Source organism: Grammomys surdaster, unplaced genomic scaffold (assembly GCF_004785775.1).
Source record: "Grammomys surdaster isolate TR1022 unplaced genomic scaffold, NIH_TR_1.0 141, whole genome shotgun sequence".
NCBI lineage: Eukaryota > Metazoa > Chordata > Mammalia > Rodentia > Muridae > Grammomys > Grammomys surdaster.
Genome location: NW_021604599.1, coordinates 4,827,369 through 4,850,085, shown reverse-complemented (window position 1 = coordinate 4,850,085; position 22,717 = coordinate 4,827,369). Strand labels below are relative to the sequence as shown.

General features: G+C 36.6%; 1 protein-coding gene across 1 annotated transcript in view; it reads right to left on the bottom strand.

Annotated features, from left to right (window-relative positions):
* Positions 1 to 22,717, bottom strand: part of Rfx3 (regulatory factor X3) — a 142,919-nt gene that overhangs the window by 21,857 nt on the left and 98,345 nt on the right. The window contains exons 9-13 of the mRNA XM_028764064.1: positions 16,414 to 16,529; positions 15,796 to 15,950; positions 11,974 to 12,071; positions 9,701 to 9,850; positions 3,115 to 3,323 (exon numbers count right to left, since the gene is read on the bottom strand). Coding sequence (XP_028619897.1) covers positions 3,115 to 3,323; positions 9,701 to 9,850; positions 11,974 to 12,071; positions 15,796 to 15,950; positions 16,414 to 16,529 — 728 coding nt within the window. The remainder of the gene's footprint in view (positions 1 to 3,114; positions 3,324 to 9,700; positions 9,851 to 11,973; positions 12,072 to 15,795; positions 15,951 to 16,413; positions 16,530 to 22,717) is intronic.

Below are 22,717 nucleotides of genomic sequence, written 5' to 3'. Positions count from 1 at the left end.
TATATATAGTAATTTTTGAAAGGAAATATTTTTTCTAAGAGAAAAATTTAAAGCAGAGAATTTTCTGTATACAAAAAAGAAAAACAATGTAACATAATGATTAAATATCAAATAACATTGATCTCAATGTCAGTTATCTTGAAAGGAATCTAAGAGCTGAGTATTCAGTCATAACCCCAACCATGTTGCTGAACGAAGACAGTAGATATTTAAAATGCAGCCCAGGGATGACGAGTAGCTAACAAAGAAACAAACACAAGACTAATCTTATTCTAAAGTAAACACATACAGGTTAAAGAGAATACCTGTTGTCTATTGCACTATGAGATTGGATATTAGACAGGGATAGAAAAACAACAACAACAAAAAAACCCTACTGAATCTACAAGTGTTCCTGAGGCTTCTGTAGAAGGAACAAGACAGTAGTTATCAAAATGTCAACCCACTGGCCTCTGTAATTCTAATTCTAAAAATGTAGACACTGAGTGAAGAGAGTTGTGATTGCAGCAACCCGCCCCTGCCCCCATCTAGGAATGCTTGGATGGCCTTCACTGTGGTCACTAGGAACACTCTCTTGCCTTATTCACAAAACACAAAAGAAAACAAATAGTCCACATAAATTTTGCATTTCTGGATTTTCCAAAGTCAATGTTAGCCATTCTAAGGTAGCTTGAATAAGAAGGCAGCCCTGATGGAGCAGAGCATGTCTGCAGCAAAGTAACACCTGCTGGCAGCAGATTCCTTGTCAGGTTGTTTCTATGTGACTGTGCACATACGTGTGAAGACAATTTTACAAATTACTAGGTTAAATATCAGATTTCTAAACATGAAGGGACTGTATATGTGGCTGTCAAACTTATAATATCCTCTGTGAATTTACAATTTTAATTACAATGCTAAAACATAGAAACCCTTTCCAATTATGCTTCTTTGATGATTTATGCCTCAGTTTTCATTACTCAACAGTTCTTATGCCTCAGTGAAAAGCAGTTCAGATATTACCCTGCCTACCAGCATGAGGTATGCATCTACTTGAGTGTCTCTCTCCTCAGTGGCCCTGAACTGTAAGCCTTCAAATCTTTTTGAAATGAAAATAATAACCATAATAGTGTCTAATAATAACAAGCCAATTATCACCAACTCAGGGAGTACAGAGGGCAGGCAAGCGATGATCTACTGGGTTTGTGTATCTGTAGAGAACATGAAATATAAGTGAGTAATTTTCTTTCTTTTCATGATTCCTACAATAGATCTCTGTGGTGACAAAGGCTCCAGGGGTGTATTTCTAAAATGATGTCAACTGAATGCAGAAAAAAAAAACACAGGGAGAAGGGCAGGCCTGCCATTAAACATAGGACATAAGAGGAAGTGTGTGTGTGTGTGTGTGTGTGTGTGCGCGCACATCTTTCTTTTATAGTTGTATAGGGTGGATATTTGCCTTTGGTCATGGGAGATTTGAAAACAGTCAGACAGTGTAGCTGGCTCATCTACTAGTCATGAGCACATACATCACCTATATAATTTTCTGTGAAAATTCAGATGAACAAAATATTGAATTTTAAGAGATCAAGAAAACATATTTCTGTCACACATGTTGGCACATGCCTTTGATTGTAGCACTGTGCAGGCAGAGCCAGGTTGATCTCTGTATGAGTTCAATATCAGCTTGATCTATATAACAAGTTCTAGGACAACCAAGGCTATGTAGAGACACTCTGCCTGAAAAAAAGGCAAAAACAACAATAAAATGTATTTCCAAATTAGAGTTTTGAATTATATGACAAATGGATTCCTATTTCATGAGATGATAAGTTAGATAATTTAAATTTTTGATGATGGTATTTGATCCTTTAGTAAAAATACAAGTGTTTGCTTCTTTATTTGGGGTGATCCTACTGACCTGGGCCTAAAGCCTGTATGTACTGAGAGATATAAACTGCCCTAACTTAGGCTCTGTGCAGGGATCTATCTGACCATTCCATTCTACACAGATGTGGCACAAGTCCTGATCAATAATAGCTCATAAATGAGGGGCTAACAAATCATTTCAATTTTTCCATTATACATCATATAATTAGTAAACCCTTTCCCTTTAGGGCTGATTACATGTCCACAAAGAAATATGTATTTCCATCTGAAGTATTTTAGTCTAAAAGGCTCATAATAAGTAAAACATGTTACTACCTACTAGATACTAGTCATGCATCATAATCACCAGAAAATGAATGATTCTAATTATCCTTCTAAATCCTACCTCCCAACCAGCAAGAGTATAAAAAAGTGAGTCAGCGGGTCTCAGAAGTAACCAAGGATTAAAAAGAACATGTAAGTTCTACTCTCTGATATTCAGCCAGGTTTTAAGACAAATACAATTCACAGAATTAACACATTAACTGGGTAGTTTCGAGTGCAAACTGTAATTGCCTGGAGGATTTCAAAGCTCAGATTACTAGTACTAGGCCTTTCCTCTATGGATTCTGACTCAAGTAGACTTGGAGACTGACCTACAGTGAACATTTCTAATGTGTCTAAGTGGATGTGAGGCCATGGTCTATTGACTACAGTTTGAGAGCCACTGAAGAAGGAACAAAAGAAGGGTATCCACAAGAAGGCAGGACCAGAGGGTGGACTAGAGACCTTTTCCGACTGTTGCTGAAAACATCACCTAGACTGGTGGTTCTTAACCTTCCTAATGCGGAGGCCCTTTACTATAGCTCCTCATGTGGTGCTGACCCCCAACTAAAAACTTTTTTTGTTGCTACTTCATAACTATAATTTTGCTACTGTTATGAGTTGTAATATAAATGTGTGTGGGGTCTTAGGTGACCACATTTGACAACTTAAAGGGGATCATGACGCACAGGTTGAGAAACACCAATTAAGATTGACTCTCAGAGATAACTCTCTGAAAACTTCTCAGCTTTGAGAGAGGATCAGTCTCCTTTCCTAGCAAAAAATGTTCATTTCAATAAATTTCCCATTTGATTTCTACACATCATAGTCATAGAGTTGGGTATCCCACCAAGTCTAAGCGTACTTGTTTTTTATGTGACTAGTGTGCGCATACACACATTCACAGAGCATGAAGAAAACTCAGTGAAATTGTGATGCTACCTGTAGAAAGACCACTTGAGCAGAAACTGCCGGGCAGCTTTAGGGAAGCTGGGTCTTCCTTCATAGGGCTTCAGTGCTTGCATCATCACATTGTCCAGCCAAGCCGCCCACTGCTCCAGAGTGCTCTGCTGCTGCAGGGTCATCTTGAAGTCTGTTTCTAGTCTCTGAACCATGTTGTCATCACACTGGCACACCCAGGAAGCCTGCTCCTAAGACAGGTCACAGATAGAAAGGAAAGTTCAACTCAGCAGCTCCTCACAGAGCATCATCATGGAACACATGTAGGGTGTCACAGGGAAGACATCAACAGGGGACATGAACAGTTCATGAACCATACTTAAGCACTCAACTCGTTTACCATCTTCAGGGCTTAGTGTCTTTCCCTGATCTTTACAGGATGCAGTATCTGACTGTGACTGGGTGTTTTACTCTGATTGGGCCTTGTGAGAGACTAGAATGGTTAATAAGGAAGATAGGTGTCTAGACCAGCAGCATGTAGCGCCTGTTTTCTCACTACTTCAAGGTTTTATCTACCCCATCAGATAAAAATTTGAAACCATTTTAGAAGATTTAGAGTAAGTCAGACAAATAAATGGATTCAATTGGCCAAAAGTGGTCCCTAAAGATTAAAAGAAAAACAAACACTGAATGGTACTAGGTAGAAACATATGCTGTGTGAGTTTATGGATGGGGAACAGAAATCTCAAGGGCTATCAATGCAAACCAACAAATGCAAATTAATTCACAGAACTGAAAACAACAACAAAACCTCTTTTGAGAAAATGTAGACATGCTACCTGCCAAGAAACATGATTACTGTAATTTTCCTTCTGCTTCTGGCTGGGAAGTTTCATATTTTGTAACAATGAAAATAGGAAATTTTAAAGTTATTTCTCAGTGATTCTAAAGTTACTTCAAGTTTTATGATACTTCCACTGCTATGCTGTATTTTAAGATTAAAAGAACAAAATCTCTCAGGATCAAAATAAAATTATTTGACAACAAACTGCTTGACAGGTAATCAAAAGGCACACATTTTGTTTTGTTTTTGTTTTGTTTGTTCAGCCCCTAACTTGCCAAACTAAGTTGAAGCAATTTATTAGTTCAGTGTGGGCCCCAGTTCCTATGAAATAAATCAGACAAATGAAAATTAATAAGAGTTTTTAAATAGAATTCATTATAGTAATTTTAAGGTAAGTTTCTTTGAAGGCATCTATAAAATTCCAATATAAAACATAGACTACAATGATATTTTTATGAAAACAGTGTCTGTAGAGTTTATTCTATGTAATCTCAGAGGTGAAGTTAATTCAAACTGAAATATCAAATCACTGTATCCCTAATCCCATCCTTCTACTTCTAACATCTCCGTTGATCCTACATACTTTACACATTAAAGGGTCATTAAATCTTAGACATTTTAAAGGCAAACTGCATCTAAATCATTCATTCTATTTTTCTGGGGAAATCTAAAGACTCTTCCACATCTCAGATGGTGATAGCAACTTCTAGACTTCGTTTTTAGACGTTGCCTCTTAAGCACCATTTGTAAATAGTTTAAATACACTAAAATGTGATCAGAGAAAAATATCAACATAAATAAGATAAAAGATAATAAAAGAGTATGAGGGTAGCAGTTCAATACATGAATATACACATACTCTATATGTTTTTCACATACTATATGTGCTCTATTTTTATGCATACATATTGCATGTTTATACATACATTACTCATTTACTCATGTTTATTTATCCTTACACATATATAATTTTAACATGAATTAAGTATATAAATATAATAAATATCATACATTTTACTCAATATTCTGCTTAACAATGGTACCTACCTTTCCACATAGACAATAACATGCTGTATTTATTTGCTTATCAATAAACTTGTGACAATGCATGAATACATTATTAAATAACAAATTCCATATAGCTAGGCATTTGCTTGCTCTAATTTTTTTTACAAGTATAAAGTTTGAATTAGCTATGTTTTTTTAAAAGATTGATTTATTTCATATATTTCATTGTTGCTGTCTTCAGATATAGCAGCAGAAGGCATTGGATCCCATTACAGATGGTTTTGAGCCACCATGTGGTTGCTGGGAATTGAACTCAGGACCTCTGGAAGAGCAGTCAATGGTCTTAACCGCTGATCCATCTCTCCATCCCTAGCTATGTAGTTAACTACATTTCCTTATGCTTTCATTTATTTCTGCATAATGGATTTCTATAAAGACAGTTAAGATCTTTTAATAGTGTTAAACGGCTTTCATACCCTGAGTACTCAGAGAAGTTTAGGCACAATAGTAGTTACCAGGAGAGGGGTTTTCCCCATTAACATGTAAGTTTTGTTTTGAATACATTTAACTCTCTGTATACAGTTCATCATTGTTAAATATGTGGACTGTATGCAGCATCCAACCTCTAGAACTTATTGTGCAGCTGAAAGAGTCTGTGCTCATGTGAAAGGGTTTGTTCTTGGTGGTACTGCCTTAGGAGAAGAATCTTACTGATGCACAAGAAAGAATTTCACTTCTTACCAAAAGTTCAAACCCACTCTTTATGTGAAAATTATTTTTGGCAAGATAAGATGTTAATCTAAAACCTAACTGGAGAAATAAGATCACAGCTCAATAAGCTGCTTTTCACACCCTTTTATAATGTGCTTCCTTTCACCTCAGCCTGTGGACCCCACAGTAACAACAGCTTACCGATAAGTAGTCCTTTAGATAGTAATTCAGTTTCGTCAATTTTATAATGGAAAAAGTTGAAAACAAACACCTGTAGACATTCTTAACTTATATAAAAATAATATCCAACATAGTATATAGTAAGAAAGTTCAAAACCACACTGTATCTTCAATAAATATTCCATACCTAATTTATTAGCTTAGACCACCAAAATCTACTTATAAAATCTATTTATAATTTGGATAGAAATGTATCCACTTACACAGAACATTTTGAAAACAATACCATCATAGGACTACCAGTTAAATAAGAAACCCAATTAACGTGCACTAGAATAATGGACTTGAACTGCATATACTCGCTGAGAAGCAGATGAAGTAGTGAAATGAATGAGTGTTCCCCTGACAGAATGCCCAAGTTCCTGACGTGGTCTAAAACTAACACACAGAACTTGTTTCAAACCAAAGTGTCCTTATGGCAAGAATTTTACTCTTTTATCAGTCTTACTGAGATTCATCTTAGAAGAGGTAGGGGCAGGTTCCAAGTGACAGGAAAAGGTCATGAAAAAGAAACGGGAGCAGGGTTCACTGGAGAAGCCTACCAAAGCTTGGAAGAAACAAAGATGCAAGGAAGGCGAAAATAATCTATACTAGTTTGGGGATTCGTTAGAATGTACAAAGAAGTAAAGTGTAGGGTGAACGGATGACTCACCACTGCAATGAGCCTCTGGAGGGAGGAAATGTTGTGGAGGACAGATGCTTAAGCATATAGTTTCCAGTTCTAGTGGCTGCCATGACGGACACAGACACACACAGACATACACACACAGACACACAGACACACACACATACACACACACAACTTGACAGTTGACAAAGAAGGAAGAGAAAAAGTAGTCTTGAAGTTGCTGTGTAAGGATGAGTGGTAGACATATAGTTGACTGCCTACAAAGATGTCCTGAAGACAGCTGCTTCTAACCAGTGAGTGGACTCATTTGTATACATATTCAATTCAATACAAAAATAATGAGGCCAGCATTGAGGACTCACAAAAATATTAAAGCAACAACAGTTAATACTTTTTTCATATATTAACTGAAATCAGTCATTACAAAACTCCCTGTTACTGAGTTCAAATTAACATCTGGAAACCAAGGTTGTCTTACTATTCTGACTTCAAGGTTGTTTTACCTCAGTTTTTCTTAAGATACTTTTTAAACATATCTTTTTAAAATGAAGATTTGAAGTAAATATCAGTATACTTCAAGATGATATACTTGCTTAATATGTTGGGTAAATGAGTTAATATAAATCTACTTACACTCATAGACAGTTCTATAAATCCAAGACTGTTCTTGTTAAGTTTATATGACTGCATGCATGCATATGCAAGTATGTCTGTTTATATACAGATAGTTGGTAGTAGATGCACAAATATGTGGAGAAGTGACTGAAAAATTATATATCGGAAACATGAGCCCAATTTATGAAAGTCACAATGAGCACAATTTATTGTACTATAAATGAATCAAGCTCAAATGTTTTATGTAATATATTTTAAATACTAAAAGCTAGACATGATATGGGGATTAAATTTTGTATAAATATAGTAATGATCTGGAAAGACACACTGTACAATTCCCCTACTTAAATTATACTTTTATTCAAAAGGAAGTCCCATACCCATTGTATCTGCTATTATAATATTCCAGCCCTAATCAGCCAAAAACTTATTTTCTATTTCTAATGTTTATTCAGGTCATTTCATACAAATGGAAGCATATAACAACTTTCCTTCACCTATCCTGTTTCCAAGGCTCAATCAAGTCTTCAGAAGGTCTTTTCATTGCTCAGCAATGGTCCATGCGATCGATAAAGCACATGCGCATTTACTTGGTAATGACCATCTGGGCTGTCTCATCTGAACCATGATGCCATGAACACTGAAGGATACTGTGAACATTGAGGATCTCTAGTCTAAAGAGATCATCAAAGGATGGATGGTCAGAATGACTGTGTTTGGGAGCATTTCAGGGTACAGATTTTAGGGATAATCATGTGGTAAACTATTAAACATTAAAAAATCTGAAAAACATCCAAACCTTCCGGTCCAAGCATTTTAGACAGGATTGGACAACTTGTGTGGCCATGTTTCCCTTTCCCATAGCTATCTGCCAAGCAGTGGACTGCTCAGTCATACACTGAGTACATATTTATCTGTTTGAGGAAACGAAAGAGTCTCAGTGGTTGTGGCACTTTACATTCTCATCAAAAGCTCACGAAGTGCTAATTTCTCCAGTTCTCTAGGGACCAAAACCTGAGATTTTTTTTTTTTAATCTTCAACCACATCCATTTCAGTGGTCACAAAATGTTATTTCCTCATGGTTTATAGTCCCATTCCCCTGGTGGCCAATGCTGAGAATCCCTTCCTGTGTTTACTGGGCACTTGTCTACTGCCATTTTAAAATCAGGTGGCTTTTTATCAATGGGTTGCAGAGTAGTACACACACACACACACACACACACACACACATACACACAATTATGTATAATGTATAGGATACTTGTAGTGAGAATTTTGGTTTCTTTAAAAACATAGCAATATTATAGGAATATGTTTTAGTTTTAATTCCAGATGTGGTATATGAGCTGCTTCAGATTGTTCATAGCAACTGGACTTACCTCGTGCTCTAGCAGGGGTCTGATTTTGCCAGCTGCAGATAGTTTCTGCAGGTCTTTAACATTTGGATATCTGGGGACTCTTGAAAGGGTACAGAAATGTTAGAGCCTCCAGAGGGGCTGCAGCCCCTACAGCAGCTCCTGCTGCTGGTTGCTTTGCTGCCATTTGTCAAGTGGTCTTGTTCAAAGAGAAAAGAAATTGGATATCCTGAAGACAAAGATCAAATTTGCCCCAAGGAACTTGACACCCCTAATCAGCAGGAAGTAAGTTGTCTAAGGATATTTTCCCCTCTACTTTTTTTCTCTCCTACCTAATGGTAGGGGTTGAAAGGGAGGAAGAAGAGGGATGGTGAAGGGTTTAAGAAGGAAAGAATCCACAAAGTAGCCAAAAAGTTTGGGCTATAGACACTTACAAGATTTGAGCTTCTGAAACTCTGCATTATCTTTTTTATATTCATTATGTAGTCTCTTGTTACTTCCAAAAGTTTTAAATTTGGATTGTGTTTAATTATGCTTCTTTTTCTTACTTTGTGGCTTATACTTTAGGTCACGAGTGTGATTATTTTAAAAGTGACAATTAACTTTGTTACTTTACTATCATAAATAAAATATTTGTTAGACTTCCACACTGAACCTACATTAGTCATTTCCAAGCTAAAGTACAGAGCAACTGGTGTTCGAAAATATTTTATTTGGACCAAGCATCCACACTTACTGCAGTTAATTCTTTAACTAGGAGAATTTTCCCAGTTATCTGCAATACATGCTGCAATAGACGTGCTTAGCTTTTCCAGGTGGGTTACTATAGTAACAGAAGTACCTGCTTGAATGCGTACAATTCACTATTTAAACAACCAAAGGTAGTTGCTATAGTCTGGAAAACGAAACAAGAGCAGTTAAGCAGGTTTTCAAATCCTCACAGACAGACCAGTCTAATTCTTTTTTTTTTTTTTCAGACTTCAGTGACTCTGATCTTGATCATCCTTTTTAACTTCTGGGCAAACATGAATGTATTCTGTTATTCTGCTGTCTACAGTTCATAAACCTTAGTTGATTTACCCACAAAACAAAGGGGTCAATGAAGCTGTCTGGGTGAAACTCCTCCGACTTTGCAGAAACTGTAGACACATAATGCCAGTGCACAACCAGATGGTCCTGGTTTAGAAAACTCTTTACAAGGCAGGATGTACAGGGAGGCAGAGTACCTGGACATTGGCAAAGTCAACGCGGTTGAGGTCACTGAGCATCTGGTTGATCTGGGAAGTGTTCTGAAGCACTGCGCGGGCTGCCTGGGCCAGGTGATTGAGCGATGTGTATCTTCGCAGAGTCTGGGCAAAGGCACTTACAGCGGCAACCTATAGAAACCCAAGCAAGCTGCGGTGGGCTGTCTATTTTCTTCTTCTTCCCCCCACCCAATCTACCTCCTTTCTCTCATAAAATCTCCAAATCTTGTTTTACTTCAGTCAAACAGTTTTCCATAGAGACATTTCAAATTAAATTGGTAATAGTTTACTTATAAATTATATAGCATTTAAGATTCTTAAACAAAGAATTATTTAGCTTTGAGTATATTTAGGTCAACACTAAAACAAACTCTCACACTTTTTGACATCTGAGTGTAGCAATAACTAAGCCAGTCTTAGAAGTTAGTTACCAAACCACAACAAGAAATTACATTGTTTTAAAAAGTAGAAAAATGTTTGCTTTCATTCCCTCCCCAACTCTTTTTAGGACAACTAAAACTAGACAAGTGTGAACCTTTCTTTCTATTTGGAAATGCAAACAGTAAAGATGTCTTACTGTTACTTGGACAAAGCACTTCAGAGCAGTGCCATTCACATCTACTGCTATGACTTCATTTAGACCGTTAGTTTACAAGTTGGTAGACTTGATGGTAAAACAAGTAAGTCCAAAGGTGTTATACCTAATACACCTCATCCACATTGATCTCTCAAAACCCTCCTCTCCGTTTCCTTCCATCCTCCTCTGCCAGAAAGGCTGCCCTGGATGACAAGCTTCCAGGAGGATTTGATCAAGGGTGGGCACTGTTAGGAGACCAAAGGGCATGACCACAGCGGTCAGAGTGCTTACTCCTGATAAGCTGTGTTCTCCTCTGTTCTAAGGCTACAGCTGGGAAAACATGGAAAGATGGTTCCTAATGCTGGGAACTTCAGCCCTGACATGTGCTGTGACTTCTCACTATTCTAGCTGTGCTATGCTTAATCATTAGTTTGCTCAACTCTGCTTGCATGTTTAGAAATCAATTCAGTTATTCCATACACTCTTTCCATAGACATTTTGTTTCTTTTCTTTCTTCTCCACAACTACTATACTGAACTGAACCCAGAATGTTATGCATACTGGTCAAATTTTCTATTGCCCTAGCTGGTGATCATTCGCTTTCTGAATGAGACTAAATGAGCTAGCCTATGTTGAAAAGTACCAAAGATAATGAAAAGAAAACTCCTAAATAAATATCTAGTTTTCATGATCTCATAGAAATGTTACATCCATAGTAGTTCTGACTCCAGTCTTTCAAAATATGCCAGAAGCCTTACCATATTGATAGGATTTTATGAGTATATTAGCACATATTTGAAGAAGCGGTAGGTTGAGTAGAATAGCTGGTTGACACTGTAAAGGAGGCTTCTTTGAAAGTGAGAAGTATTAGGACTGTGTGGAACATCTGAGCAAGCTCACGTACTCTTGTAGAGAACATGGTTTACCGGTTTATATGCACTGAATACAAACTATATCCCAGGCACCAGGTTAAGTGTCTCATACATGTATTACATTGTTAACTACCATCTCAACACATTATATTTTAAAGGGGTTAAGTGGCTTGTGCAAGATTGTACAGAAACTCATTTAAGTTGTGAGATTTGAACACAGGCATTTAAGTGCTATTGCCGCTCAGTAGACATCTCTTTCCTCAGTCAGGGTAAACTGTCTCACTGCATATATGCAACAGCAGAAGAGCAGAAGCTGTGCTCTGCAATGGTAACCATTCAGGTTACACCTAAAATTCAGCAAGATGGCCAATACTACAGGCAAGCTGCTGAGGCACTCATTTTGATGATACTGAGAAGGGTGTGGTTTCAACAATTTGAGGCATTGTTAGGAATACAACTGATTTTGAAGGTAAAGACATACTCTTGGAGTCCAATAATAGATACAGTTACTTACCAAAAGCCACAAATGTGATTTTTTTTTTTTTGGCAGAAAAATGAAAGTATAGCCTCTGTCCAATCTTGCCATGGGCATATGCCAGAAAGAGATAATGTGGAATCTGGAATCCTCTAGGCATTGAGTAACAGCTCTGAACTACAGAAGCCATATGCTAGTTCTGTATAATATACTGTGTTGCTTATATATAAAGATCAGTTATGAGAAAATTATTGAAGAAATAGTTCCTTAAGCAAGTGTAAACAAACACACACATGCACACACACATACCCCACAAAGGACGTAACTCTACCTTGGTTTGAATCATTCTCTGTGGAATATTGTTCATGGCATTTGAAAGCCAACCTTCTAGGCTTTTAGCAAAATTTCGAATGGCTTGGGTCAAGGCACCTGAATAATAAAAAATAAAAAGTAGAACAATAAAGATATGCAATACCATTAACTTTAAGCTGGAACAAGGAAAATATGTTTATGCTACTTTAACAGCACAGAAGAATTTCTATTATCTTCATTGATTAAAAAGTAACATAATTTCTAATTTCTTAGTGCGTCTAAAAATACTAGTTTTGGCTTGTAAAGCTATCTTGCTCTCAGACACTGATGGCACCTGCTGGAAATGAAGACACTCAGAACTCTGTCCTCATGCTCACATATACCAGTTGTGAATAGATGGGGCTTTCTGCCTTGGACAAAACTTCATCAAGAATTTTGTGATCAAGACTAAGAATTTGCTTTGTAAATTTTTCATTTTGGTCCTCAAATCAACCTTATTTTATATTGTTGGTCAAAATGAAACACAGTGCAAAGTATCGTTATTGTCTCTATGTATGACATTTTACCATAAAGCCTATATAATTGGAATATTTATCTTTGTCAAAAATAGAATAAAATGTATAATTGTCTCAACAAAAGGTTCAGATTACTATTTGAATTTCACATGGTAGGTAGAGCTAAAATGTGATACAACTGCTATCACAGGAGCAATGTTACTAAGATGTTACCAAAACAGCCAACCCTAATGTGTTAAAAGCCTGAAATCGGGACAGGTCCCACGACAGAACTTTATAGTGGTCATAAAGTGATCAGAAGTACCTTGAATTATCATTGCTAACTATGTTACAAGGAACCTGCTCACTGAGTCTTCTCAATGTGTCATTTAGTCAATGGTATTTAATTTCCTCGGTGCCTAGGGCTACACACTGTAGGGACTAGATTTAGATGTTTAATAAATGTTTAAACATCCATAACACAAAGCTACTCTGTCGATTCCATACTATCTTGTAGCTACCCAGATCTGTGGTATACCATGAGAGAAGTCCTACTTTGGCCAACTGCCCCTGAGAATATAAAGCAGGATCAAAGTCCTGGGCTTTCCTTCTTATGTTGGAGTGAGTCTTACACTATTTGTTAACTTCTGCCAAAACAGGCTTTAGAGGGCCCTCAGTCTATCCAAATTACTTACAAAAAGATATAAAAATTAATACCCCAATAATAAAACAACTGAGTCTTTGTTGTTTAACTGGATAGTAGAAATTGAAATCGCGTAAATATTGGTTAGGAAAGAATGCATATTCTTAACCAGGTTGAACTGGAAATTTTCTTGAGAGACAATGTTTTGGAATCTCTAAAGTGCCCCACCTTAACCAGGAGAGAAAAAAGAAAAAGATGTATCTGTCTGTAGTTTCATGTCCTAGAGTCATGGAGTGCAGGTGTGAATGGCAATGAAAAAAGTGACAAGCATTAACAGCCTTTCTGAAACTCAGTACAATTTTGTTTAAGGTTCAATATGGCAATCTATATTTTACATTTGTTCCCTAATTAGTATAACAATAATTTGATTTAAAAAGACCTCAATAACTTCTAATGTCATTTTAAAGCATTTCACAATGCTCTCTTTTATCTAGACAAACTTGATGGAAGGAGATTATAATATAAAAAGATACACTGGGCATATTAAAAACTTCAGGTATTTACTTTTTTTTTAACTAAATGATGAGCAACTGGGAATATAATGGAGTGTTACCAGTTGAGTTCTTATTCAATAATTCACACTTAATTTCCTTTTTCCATGTTTTGGGTGAATGTATTTTAGAATATGGGCGCTTCAGGCTGACTTTAAATTAGTATGATGTGCAGACTTTTTAGCTAAAAAAAGAAATCCCATCTGGACAGAAAATGGTAGAGTGAAGTACTAGTAGCCAAGAAATACAATTTTTAAAAATAAAATTAAGTTTCTTCACTCTGTAGGGATTCATATAAAACAGGACTTGTGCAGACTGATTCTGACAGCTTCTAAAGACTCATAAATGGATGGTTTGGTATTTAAAAATCTATTCCAAAGCCGAGCTGCCTCAGCCTGCTCAAGATCAGTATTAAAATGCACCTCACCCAGCAACAGCTATCTACACTGTATTTTAAGCATTACATTGTTGAGCCTTACTGTAAAATGGAAATTGAATTCCCTAAATTTCTTTTGTAGAGTAGTACATTAATATATCTTGTAATTTCAGAAAAATAAAATGATTTCATTTTCTGGTGCATGTACAGACAAATTCTTTGACAGAATAACCAGCTTTTATAATCACATCTTTCAAAAGACAAAGGGCATATGTATTGTATACTTAAAATTCTAAGGCTTAAACTAAACTAAAATTGATGTATGACTTAAATTAGTAAACTGCTAAATTCTTATGATGGCAAGACAAAAGCACACAGTTTCTGAATTGTTTAATGAATATTGATGCTACTGACTTTCTTCGAAAAACAAAGCACTCACTGAAACGCCTTCTTGGATCTCATGAGAGAAACTGTATGTTGGTAGCCAGATGTCATAGGCTAATGAGCTAGCCTATGCAACATCTTTTAAACATCTCTAGAGATTAACACTTGGAGCACAAGGGGCAGGAGCGTAGAGAAAAAAATCAAATTCTCGAACAAAAACTAGTGGAAATTGACATAGTGAAGTTTTTTATGACAATAACAACTTCTATCAAACTTTTAGTCAGGTAACCTGGTGTGTATAGTGTCGAGTACATTAGCAATTTATAAAGTGGTAAGATAATGCCAGTGGGATTTCTTTTTACTTCTCCTTCATATATTAATGTGCATTGATTGGCATAATATGTGAATGTGTATAAGCATCTCATTTAAAGATAGTGAATGGATATAAGAATTTATACCTTTCACTGAGTCTTTGCACATGTAAATATAAACACACAAATGTTAACATCCTCTGCTTTCCTTCCACTAAATTTATATATTTTCTACAATAATACAACAGATAAATGGTGAATAGCATATATTTAAAGCAGATAGCTGCCCTTGTCATGAGCGAAAAGACTGCTTTTTACTTTATTAATGTCAGAATGGAAACAGTCCCATTTCTTTAAAAGTTCAGTCACTAGTAAGGCCATTGGATATAGATATAAAGTAGTGCCAACTCCCTCTCACAATATGTGTAGTAGCATTTATATCTATAATTATGGAAGAAAGCTTTGTTTGCTGCAACATGGTTACTGAAAAAGATTATTTGAGTGATGTACGCAATTTCCAGTCAATTCATAGTGGGTGCAATGCTTCTGTAGTTACTAGTTTTTCCTCAAATCCTAGTTAACCATGAGCTAATAATGGAAATTGAGTTTGTAGTTCTGAAGATGACACAGGTAATAGAGTATGTGCTTTTATACAGGAATTGAACTCTACTGAAAACCATAATCTACTCATTTCTAATTCTAAGCAACAATGAAAGGGAATGGTTTGCTATTAGAGATTTGAATATTTTTTGGCTATATGCAGAGGACTTTAGTCTTGACTAGAATAATTTTGCATGGTTGACTAGACTATCAGTGTTCTTGCAATTAGTTTACTGAGGGTGTCATAGCTGTAGGTTAGCTTTTAAAAAATAATACTGGAAAAGACTGGAAGACAGGTCAGTTCCCCTTTACTGCAATGTCACTCTACGCTTCTTCATGCAATATTCTCTATGCTATATGGTTTTTATTTTACAAATTTAAATAAAATTAGGATCACTCCTGATTGCAACACCAATCCCCCAAACTTCTTGGGTGGTATGTATGAGAAGAAAAGCATCCATAGGTGTCTCCAGTTGACTTACTAGGAATGGGTCTAAGGACGTCGGGGATGAGAATCTCCACCAAAGCCTGGTACATCCCATGGTCACAGTTACACATCCATTTCAGGATAGACTCATGTTTGCACAGAGTTATCAGCTTTGCTTTCGGAAGTCGACTTTCTATTTCACTCAGATTGCTGGTGTGAATAAATGTTGCAAATGAATAGATGGCAAATGAGGATAAAACAGAAAATGGACTTTAAAAATAATTTATCAAATATTACTGAAGTTAGAACTATATCATCATTGCACTGGTGTCATATGGCTGGATATATATATGTATATATGGATGTATATATATAAACACACCCCAAAGCTACCTATGCACATTAATATTTTCTTATGGTCTGAAAGGCAGATAGGATAGTAATCCACTAGCATCACATAGAGCTAATAGTCCCCAAATCAATAAAATGGGAGCTACACACACTAAAATCTCAGGAGAGCAGTCTGTGGTTTATTCCTAAGATGGTCAAAGCATCAGTCTAGTCAGTGTTATCAGGTGACGTTCACAACTGGTATACATATATATCTCTAGTTCATTAGCTGTGACATCTATTTCAACATGAAAATACATCAGAAAGACATATTGATTCTGACCTTGATTCCGTAATGGTAGTGCCGTCGGTTGGAGTAGATGGGGAATAGCGCCAGAATGTTTGCCACAGTTTTTCTATCAAGCTAAACTGAAGATTCACAACAACGTCCAATATTGCCTAGAAACAAAATGACCAAACCATGATACTTTCTTTACTTCCCCTGGTTCTTTTACTTTACCATAAGATGTTTTCTGCCAAAGTGGCTTCATTTCCTACATGATATAAATCATCCCATATGTATTTGACCCTTTCCAGGACTGATACCTTGTTTGCAGTGACTCACACTAGCTACATGTGTCTACTGAACCTTAGAAATCTGGTCACTCCAAAAAGCAATGTCTACTGACAAAAATCACCAAAGACACACTGCATATTCAAGTCTTTGTAAGACACAAAGGACAGACAATACCTAACTAGCTATTATATTAATTATATATTGAAATGACAACATATTGCATTTTGGAGATATAGTAAAACAATGTAAAGATCAAACAATACTTTGGTTAATCATTTACATTCTGAAATACTAACACCACCATTATATTCCAATGATTCAGTAACAAAAGCAATAAAAATAAGTAGTGATGATTCGTCTGTATAGTGTGTTCATGTTGACATGACAAGATTGAACTTTAAATACTCCAAAAGAAAAGTGTAAACACTAGCTATGAATGTTTATATTGTTTCCATGTTGAAAGCATATACTGTACTCAGACTGTTTGGTAGTTTGTATGATGTGCCCCAGTATTCCTGGGCGTTTGAACACTTTGTCCTCAACTGGCAGAACGATTTGGGGAAGCTCAGGAGGTGAGGCCTTACTGGAGGACATATGTCACTGGAGGCAGGCTTTGAGACTTTAAAGACTTGCGTTGTTTCAAGTTCTCTATGTTCTGTGCTTGTGACTCAAGATATAGACCTTTAGCTTCTTGTTCAGGCTGCTTCGCCTCTACTAACTGCCATGTCTCCCTGCCATGACAGTCCCCTTGGGGACCATAAACCAAATCAACTCTTTTCTAGGCTTTCAAGTCATGGTGTTCTATTATAGCAATAGAAAAACAAAAAACAAACTAAACAAACAAAAAAAACCTAACATAGACTAGTAAAGTAATCAACTGAATTTTGTATACTTCAGATTATTAAAAATTGAAAAAAAAACAAAAGTTAATATTTTATTCTTATTCTTTTCTCTTTTGGTGATTTAAATTACATTCCAAACATAGAAAAGATAATATAATCATTGATAAACAGTTTATGTATTGTATTTCTTTAATGACATGTAATATTTCAAAGGCTTGGAAAAGAAATGAAAATTAATAATCTGCTTATAATCTTCATATTCTATTTTTAAACGATAAGATATAACATTAAAAACCTATTAAATATGAAAGTAATTAATATTTTATATTGCTTCCATGTTACATTGCATATCAAATCCAAGCTAATGTAATCAGAACACTCCCACACAGACATGCCCACAGGCTAACCTGATCTAAATAATCCCTTGTTGAGACTCTTTCTGGATAATGCTACAGAACTTGACAAGTTGACAACTGAAACTGTTACACACGTGCACATACACACAAACACACACACACACACACACACCCCACTGCCTACTCCAGACCAGGAAGGACAAAGAGTTCCAAACATCTGTATTCTTAGGTGAATGACCACTGACCATCCAAGAAGGTGGGGGTTAGGAGTGATCAGTTACTCATGTGGAAGATGGGCGATAAGGTTGAACTAAGACTTCCAAGGCTGTTTGTTGATCGTGGGTCCTTGTCAGGTAGAGTTAACATAAACGGGAGTCAAGAGGCCTCCATGCACTGACACCTTTCTGGGGTGAAAAGGGGTATCCACAGAGTTGTATTTGGCTATATAATAACCTGAAATCCCCACCAGAGCATACAGTTTTACTTACACTTCTTTAATATAGATCAGCTTTAATTATGGTTTCAAACTATCAAGTCCTTGCCTTGAGTTTTAATTTAAATTTAGTTTCTACAACTGTCTTCCAGGTGTATCAAGATTCCATTTTCTTCTGTTGATGATATTAGTAACTGTCACTTCCTCTACTAACTTCTGATGAGAACATTTAATTTCAGTATGCCACTGAAAACACTTGGTAATAGAACCTTCAGATAATGTCAAACATAAAGCTAAAGAAAATTTAATTCTGTGATTATGCTAAATGTTAAAAGGCTAAAGTATATGCAGTATAAGTCAGTAAAATGGGTTTGATACCATCAATAACTGAGAACTGAGAAGATTCCCATCAGGATCTATAAAAGTCCACAGAAGGCAGAGAAAATGAGGATAACCTAGCGTCCATCTGGATTTTTAGGAAAAAGTAAACTGTAACTTCATAATTCTAGCGTATGTGCTACGTAAAAAGGTCTGGCTTGAAGGATGTGATAGAGAACACCCCGAGGCTAACTCAGACATTAAGCATGTGTGTGGAAGACATGTTCTGAGAACTAGCTACACATTGTCAGATAGTGAAAATGAAGACATCTAATTATAAAACTTTGAGTATGATAAAAAAAACCCCACAAAAGTCTTGCTCTGAAAACAAAGCAAACATATGGAAAAATCAAAACCTTCTCCAGAAGTAAGTTCTTACAACTGCAGCTTAGGCATATTCCATAAGATGTCTTTAAAAATACTTCGATAAATATATTACAAGAATTCCAAAAGGCAGAACAATCCTTCCTTAAAAAATAAACCATAGAAAATGTGAAGTGAAATATGGCAAAAATTTCAGTGCATCATAAATCAAGTATGTTCTAATTAATCTCCAATGACCTCTGAAACGATGCCAACACCAGCCTCATATAAGGGAGCTTTACAATATTTAGGCAAGTGGAAGTTAAAATATATATTCTCCTGGTTTATGGCAAATGACTACAAGATTCAATCTGAGATCTAGGCAGCTTTATTTAAAATTTTGAAGTGTAACAGAAACTGACATTAGAATTTTATTTTCTACATACACCACTCAGTTCCATGAGAGATGGGATGAGCACTGATACCTTAGATGCAAGTGGGGTTCCCTGTGTGGACTGTCATATCCTACAAGGATAAAGTTACATGCAAGTGGGGTTCCCTGTGTGGACTGTCATATCCTACAAGGATAAAGTTAGATGCAAGTGGGGTCACTGTGTGGACTGTCATATCCTACAAGGATAAAGGATGAGTGCTCCCATCTCTTCACACAAAGTATATTTCTTCATTACAACAGGAACCTTCATGAAAATGTTATAACCTAAAGACTATTTTAATCTTATTGGAGGCATCTGCTGCTTAGAAAGATCTCACTGTATACTCGTTAGCAATGTAAATAATTATACTCCAGTTTATTCTCTGAATAAACATGAGTCACACAAAAATCTGAATTATATTTGTATAAGCTAAGCTACTTACAGGCAGGTTAATCTGAATACAGATAACTGAGGAGTTTTTTCATGGAATACAACAGTTGTAAATTTTTCTCATGTACAAAAAGACAATCTAGAAACACCCCAATACTCAGGAAAATATCAACGGGAGATGAATACTAGGTGGCTTATCCCATGCCAGAAGTGTTGGAAATGAGTAAGACGAGTGGGAGAACACTCAATCTAGCAGGATGTTGATAAGGAGAGGGCTTGTCTCTGGTTGCCAAAAACCTAGAACCTCTGATGAGTACTTGGGTTCACTCAAGCAATCCTATTACTGGACCAAGGGAAAGAATCTATACATGCTTTAAGCTGAAACTATTTATTTTATCCTTCACTGTCAACTGTCAGGAGGAGTTGACTAGAAATCATAGGCTACTCTGTAATTTGCAGGCAGATCATAAATACTCCTAGGATAAAGATACTTAAAATTGAAAATCACTTAAGAAAACTCTATGCAATATATTAGCTCCATTCTACCAGGTAAATTTAAGATACATTAATGTACTGGAATGGAGAAAGTCCTCCTCATAGACAATGTCACAGCTCTGACATGAGTGAGAGACAGTAGGAGTAGAGTTATAAAACATCAAGACTACCCTAAGCAACCACACCCTCAAAATAATCTATGTGTGCTTTAAGCAAAACTTCCTATTTCATCTTTCATTGTCAACACAGAGGGAGTTTCTAGAAATCACAGGGTAATCCTTAAATTGCAGGCACACTGCAATTGTGTGCCTAGGATAGTTACTTGAATTCTAAAGTCAGTCTAAAGAATTCCCCAAGACCAAAAGAACTTATTAAATATTTTTACATTGCTTTTAATAGAACTACACATTTGTGGTATTCAAAAGGGTCCATTTAAAAACTGACTCTCCTGAACATGATGTTATAAAGTTTTGCATTAGTTATTTCTCTATTGTTGTGATGAAACACCATGGTCAAGACAATTTACAGAAGAAAGCTCATTTGGGCTTATGGTTCCAGAGCATTAGAGCCCGTAATGGTGGAACCAAGCACGGTGGCAGGAGAGATAAGGAAAGGGCTCATTTTGCATTGCAAGCACAAAACAGACAGAACAAACAAAAAATAGTAGGCCCTTTAAACTCTTAAGGCCCATATCCAGGGACAGATATTCTCCAAGAAGACTACATCCCCTCAGCTTCCCCAAATAGCACCACTAAACAGGACAAAGTCTCCAGATGCACAAGACTACATGGCACATCTCACTCAAACTATATTCACTTCCTGACCCTCATAATAGCACAGTCATATCATAAAGCAAAATATATTTAGTTGAATTTTTAAAGTTCTCATAGTTTTTCAGTCACAACATTGCTCAAAAGTTCAAGCCCAGAGTCTCTTCTGAGATTCAAAGCAATCTCTTAATTATAACCCCTTATAAAATCAAAATTACACGCTTCTAATACATAAGGGCACAGAATATATATCACTATTCCAAAAGGAATAAACAGGCCAATACCAAGATAATACTGTATCAAATCATGACTGAAACATAGCAGAGCAAACATCAAATTCTCTAATGTCACTAACTGATGTTCAAAGGCTTAGGTATCTCTGCCCCTCCAACTCTATTACCTGTGTCCTCTCTTGGGCTGGTTCCACACCTCAACTGCAGGTATTCTTGGCAGGTGTCTCATGAACCTGCCATTCCCAACATTTCAGAGTATCCACTACAAGGCAGGGTTTGTTTACACAGTTTCAAACAATGACCTTTCAGGGCCCCTTCCCTCTCAGAACCTCTAGATAGGGACTGCCCTGCCACATTTACTTGGCCTCGACAGCAATATGAAAACAGAGGAAGATTCCACAACCTCTTCATCTTTCATGACACCACAAACCATCCCGACATTGAAAACATTGAAAAGCTGGGCTGTTGGCTTGGGATGTACTCTGACCCCTTGATCTGCATGAGCAGCAGCTTTTGACTGAGGTTGCTTTCCAGGAGCCCAAGAAAACACTTTATGCTTTCTGGACAAGCTGGTAGCTAAGCTAGATGAGATCTTGTCCTGTGAGCACCTTCCCTATACTGGATTGCAGATCTGAATATCCTAAAGGCCCCAATCTCCTTAACAACTGCAGTGTCTCTTACAGTACAAGCCTTGTCAACAACATTAAGCTTATCAGCATCCTTTGGTCTCTGTGTATTGTGTATTTCTTTCTGCACCCTTGGCTCTTTTTCATTGTAGACCTGCTTAGGAGTGGTTACAAATAAATATGAGATTGAGTTGATACTGAGTTGTGTTGCAATCTCTTTTGCTAATAAAATGAGTTCATTACTTTTAAATCTACCCTCAGGCAAGTTCTTAGGGCATGGGTAGAAAGCAGCCAATTCTATACCCAAATATCAAAGGAACAATCTATAGTCCACTTGCTAATACTGTTACACTCTGAAACATCTTTAGCTAGGCTTCGACAGTCTACATAGCTTTTAGCACTGCTGTCTTCCAAGTTTTTACTAGACTGGCCCAATTATGCCCTATTTGCAGCTTTAACCAGTGGTCTTATCCAAAGTTCCATAGTTTTCCATGTTCCTCCAGAAACCAACATGTTCAGGTTCTTCACATCAGTAACCTATTCTCTTGAATTAATTTGTTTATTAGTTACTTTTCTGTTGTGATTAGATACCATAACCAAGACAACTTATAGAAGAAAGAGTTTATTTGAGATAGTGGTTCCAGATGATTAGAGTCCCACAGTATGGAAGCAGGAATAGAAAGTGAAGGGTTGACTTCCCTTCTGCCCCTGCCTGGTCCTCTGGGCTGGAGCAGACACAGAGTCGGTCTGCTCCTGTCCTGTGGAGAAACTGAATCCTGAGTCATCCAGGAGCCACTGCACTCAGAGCAG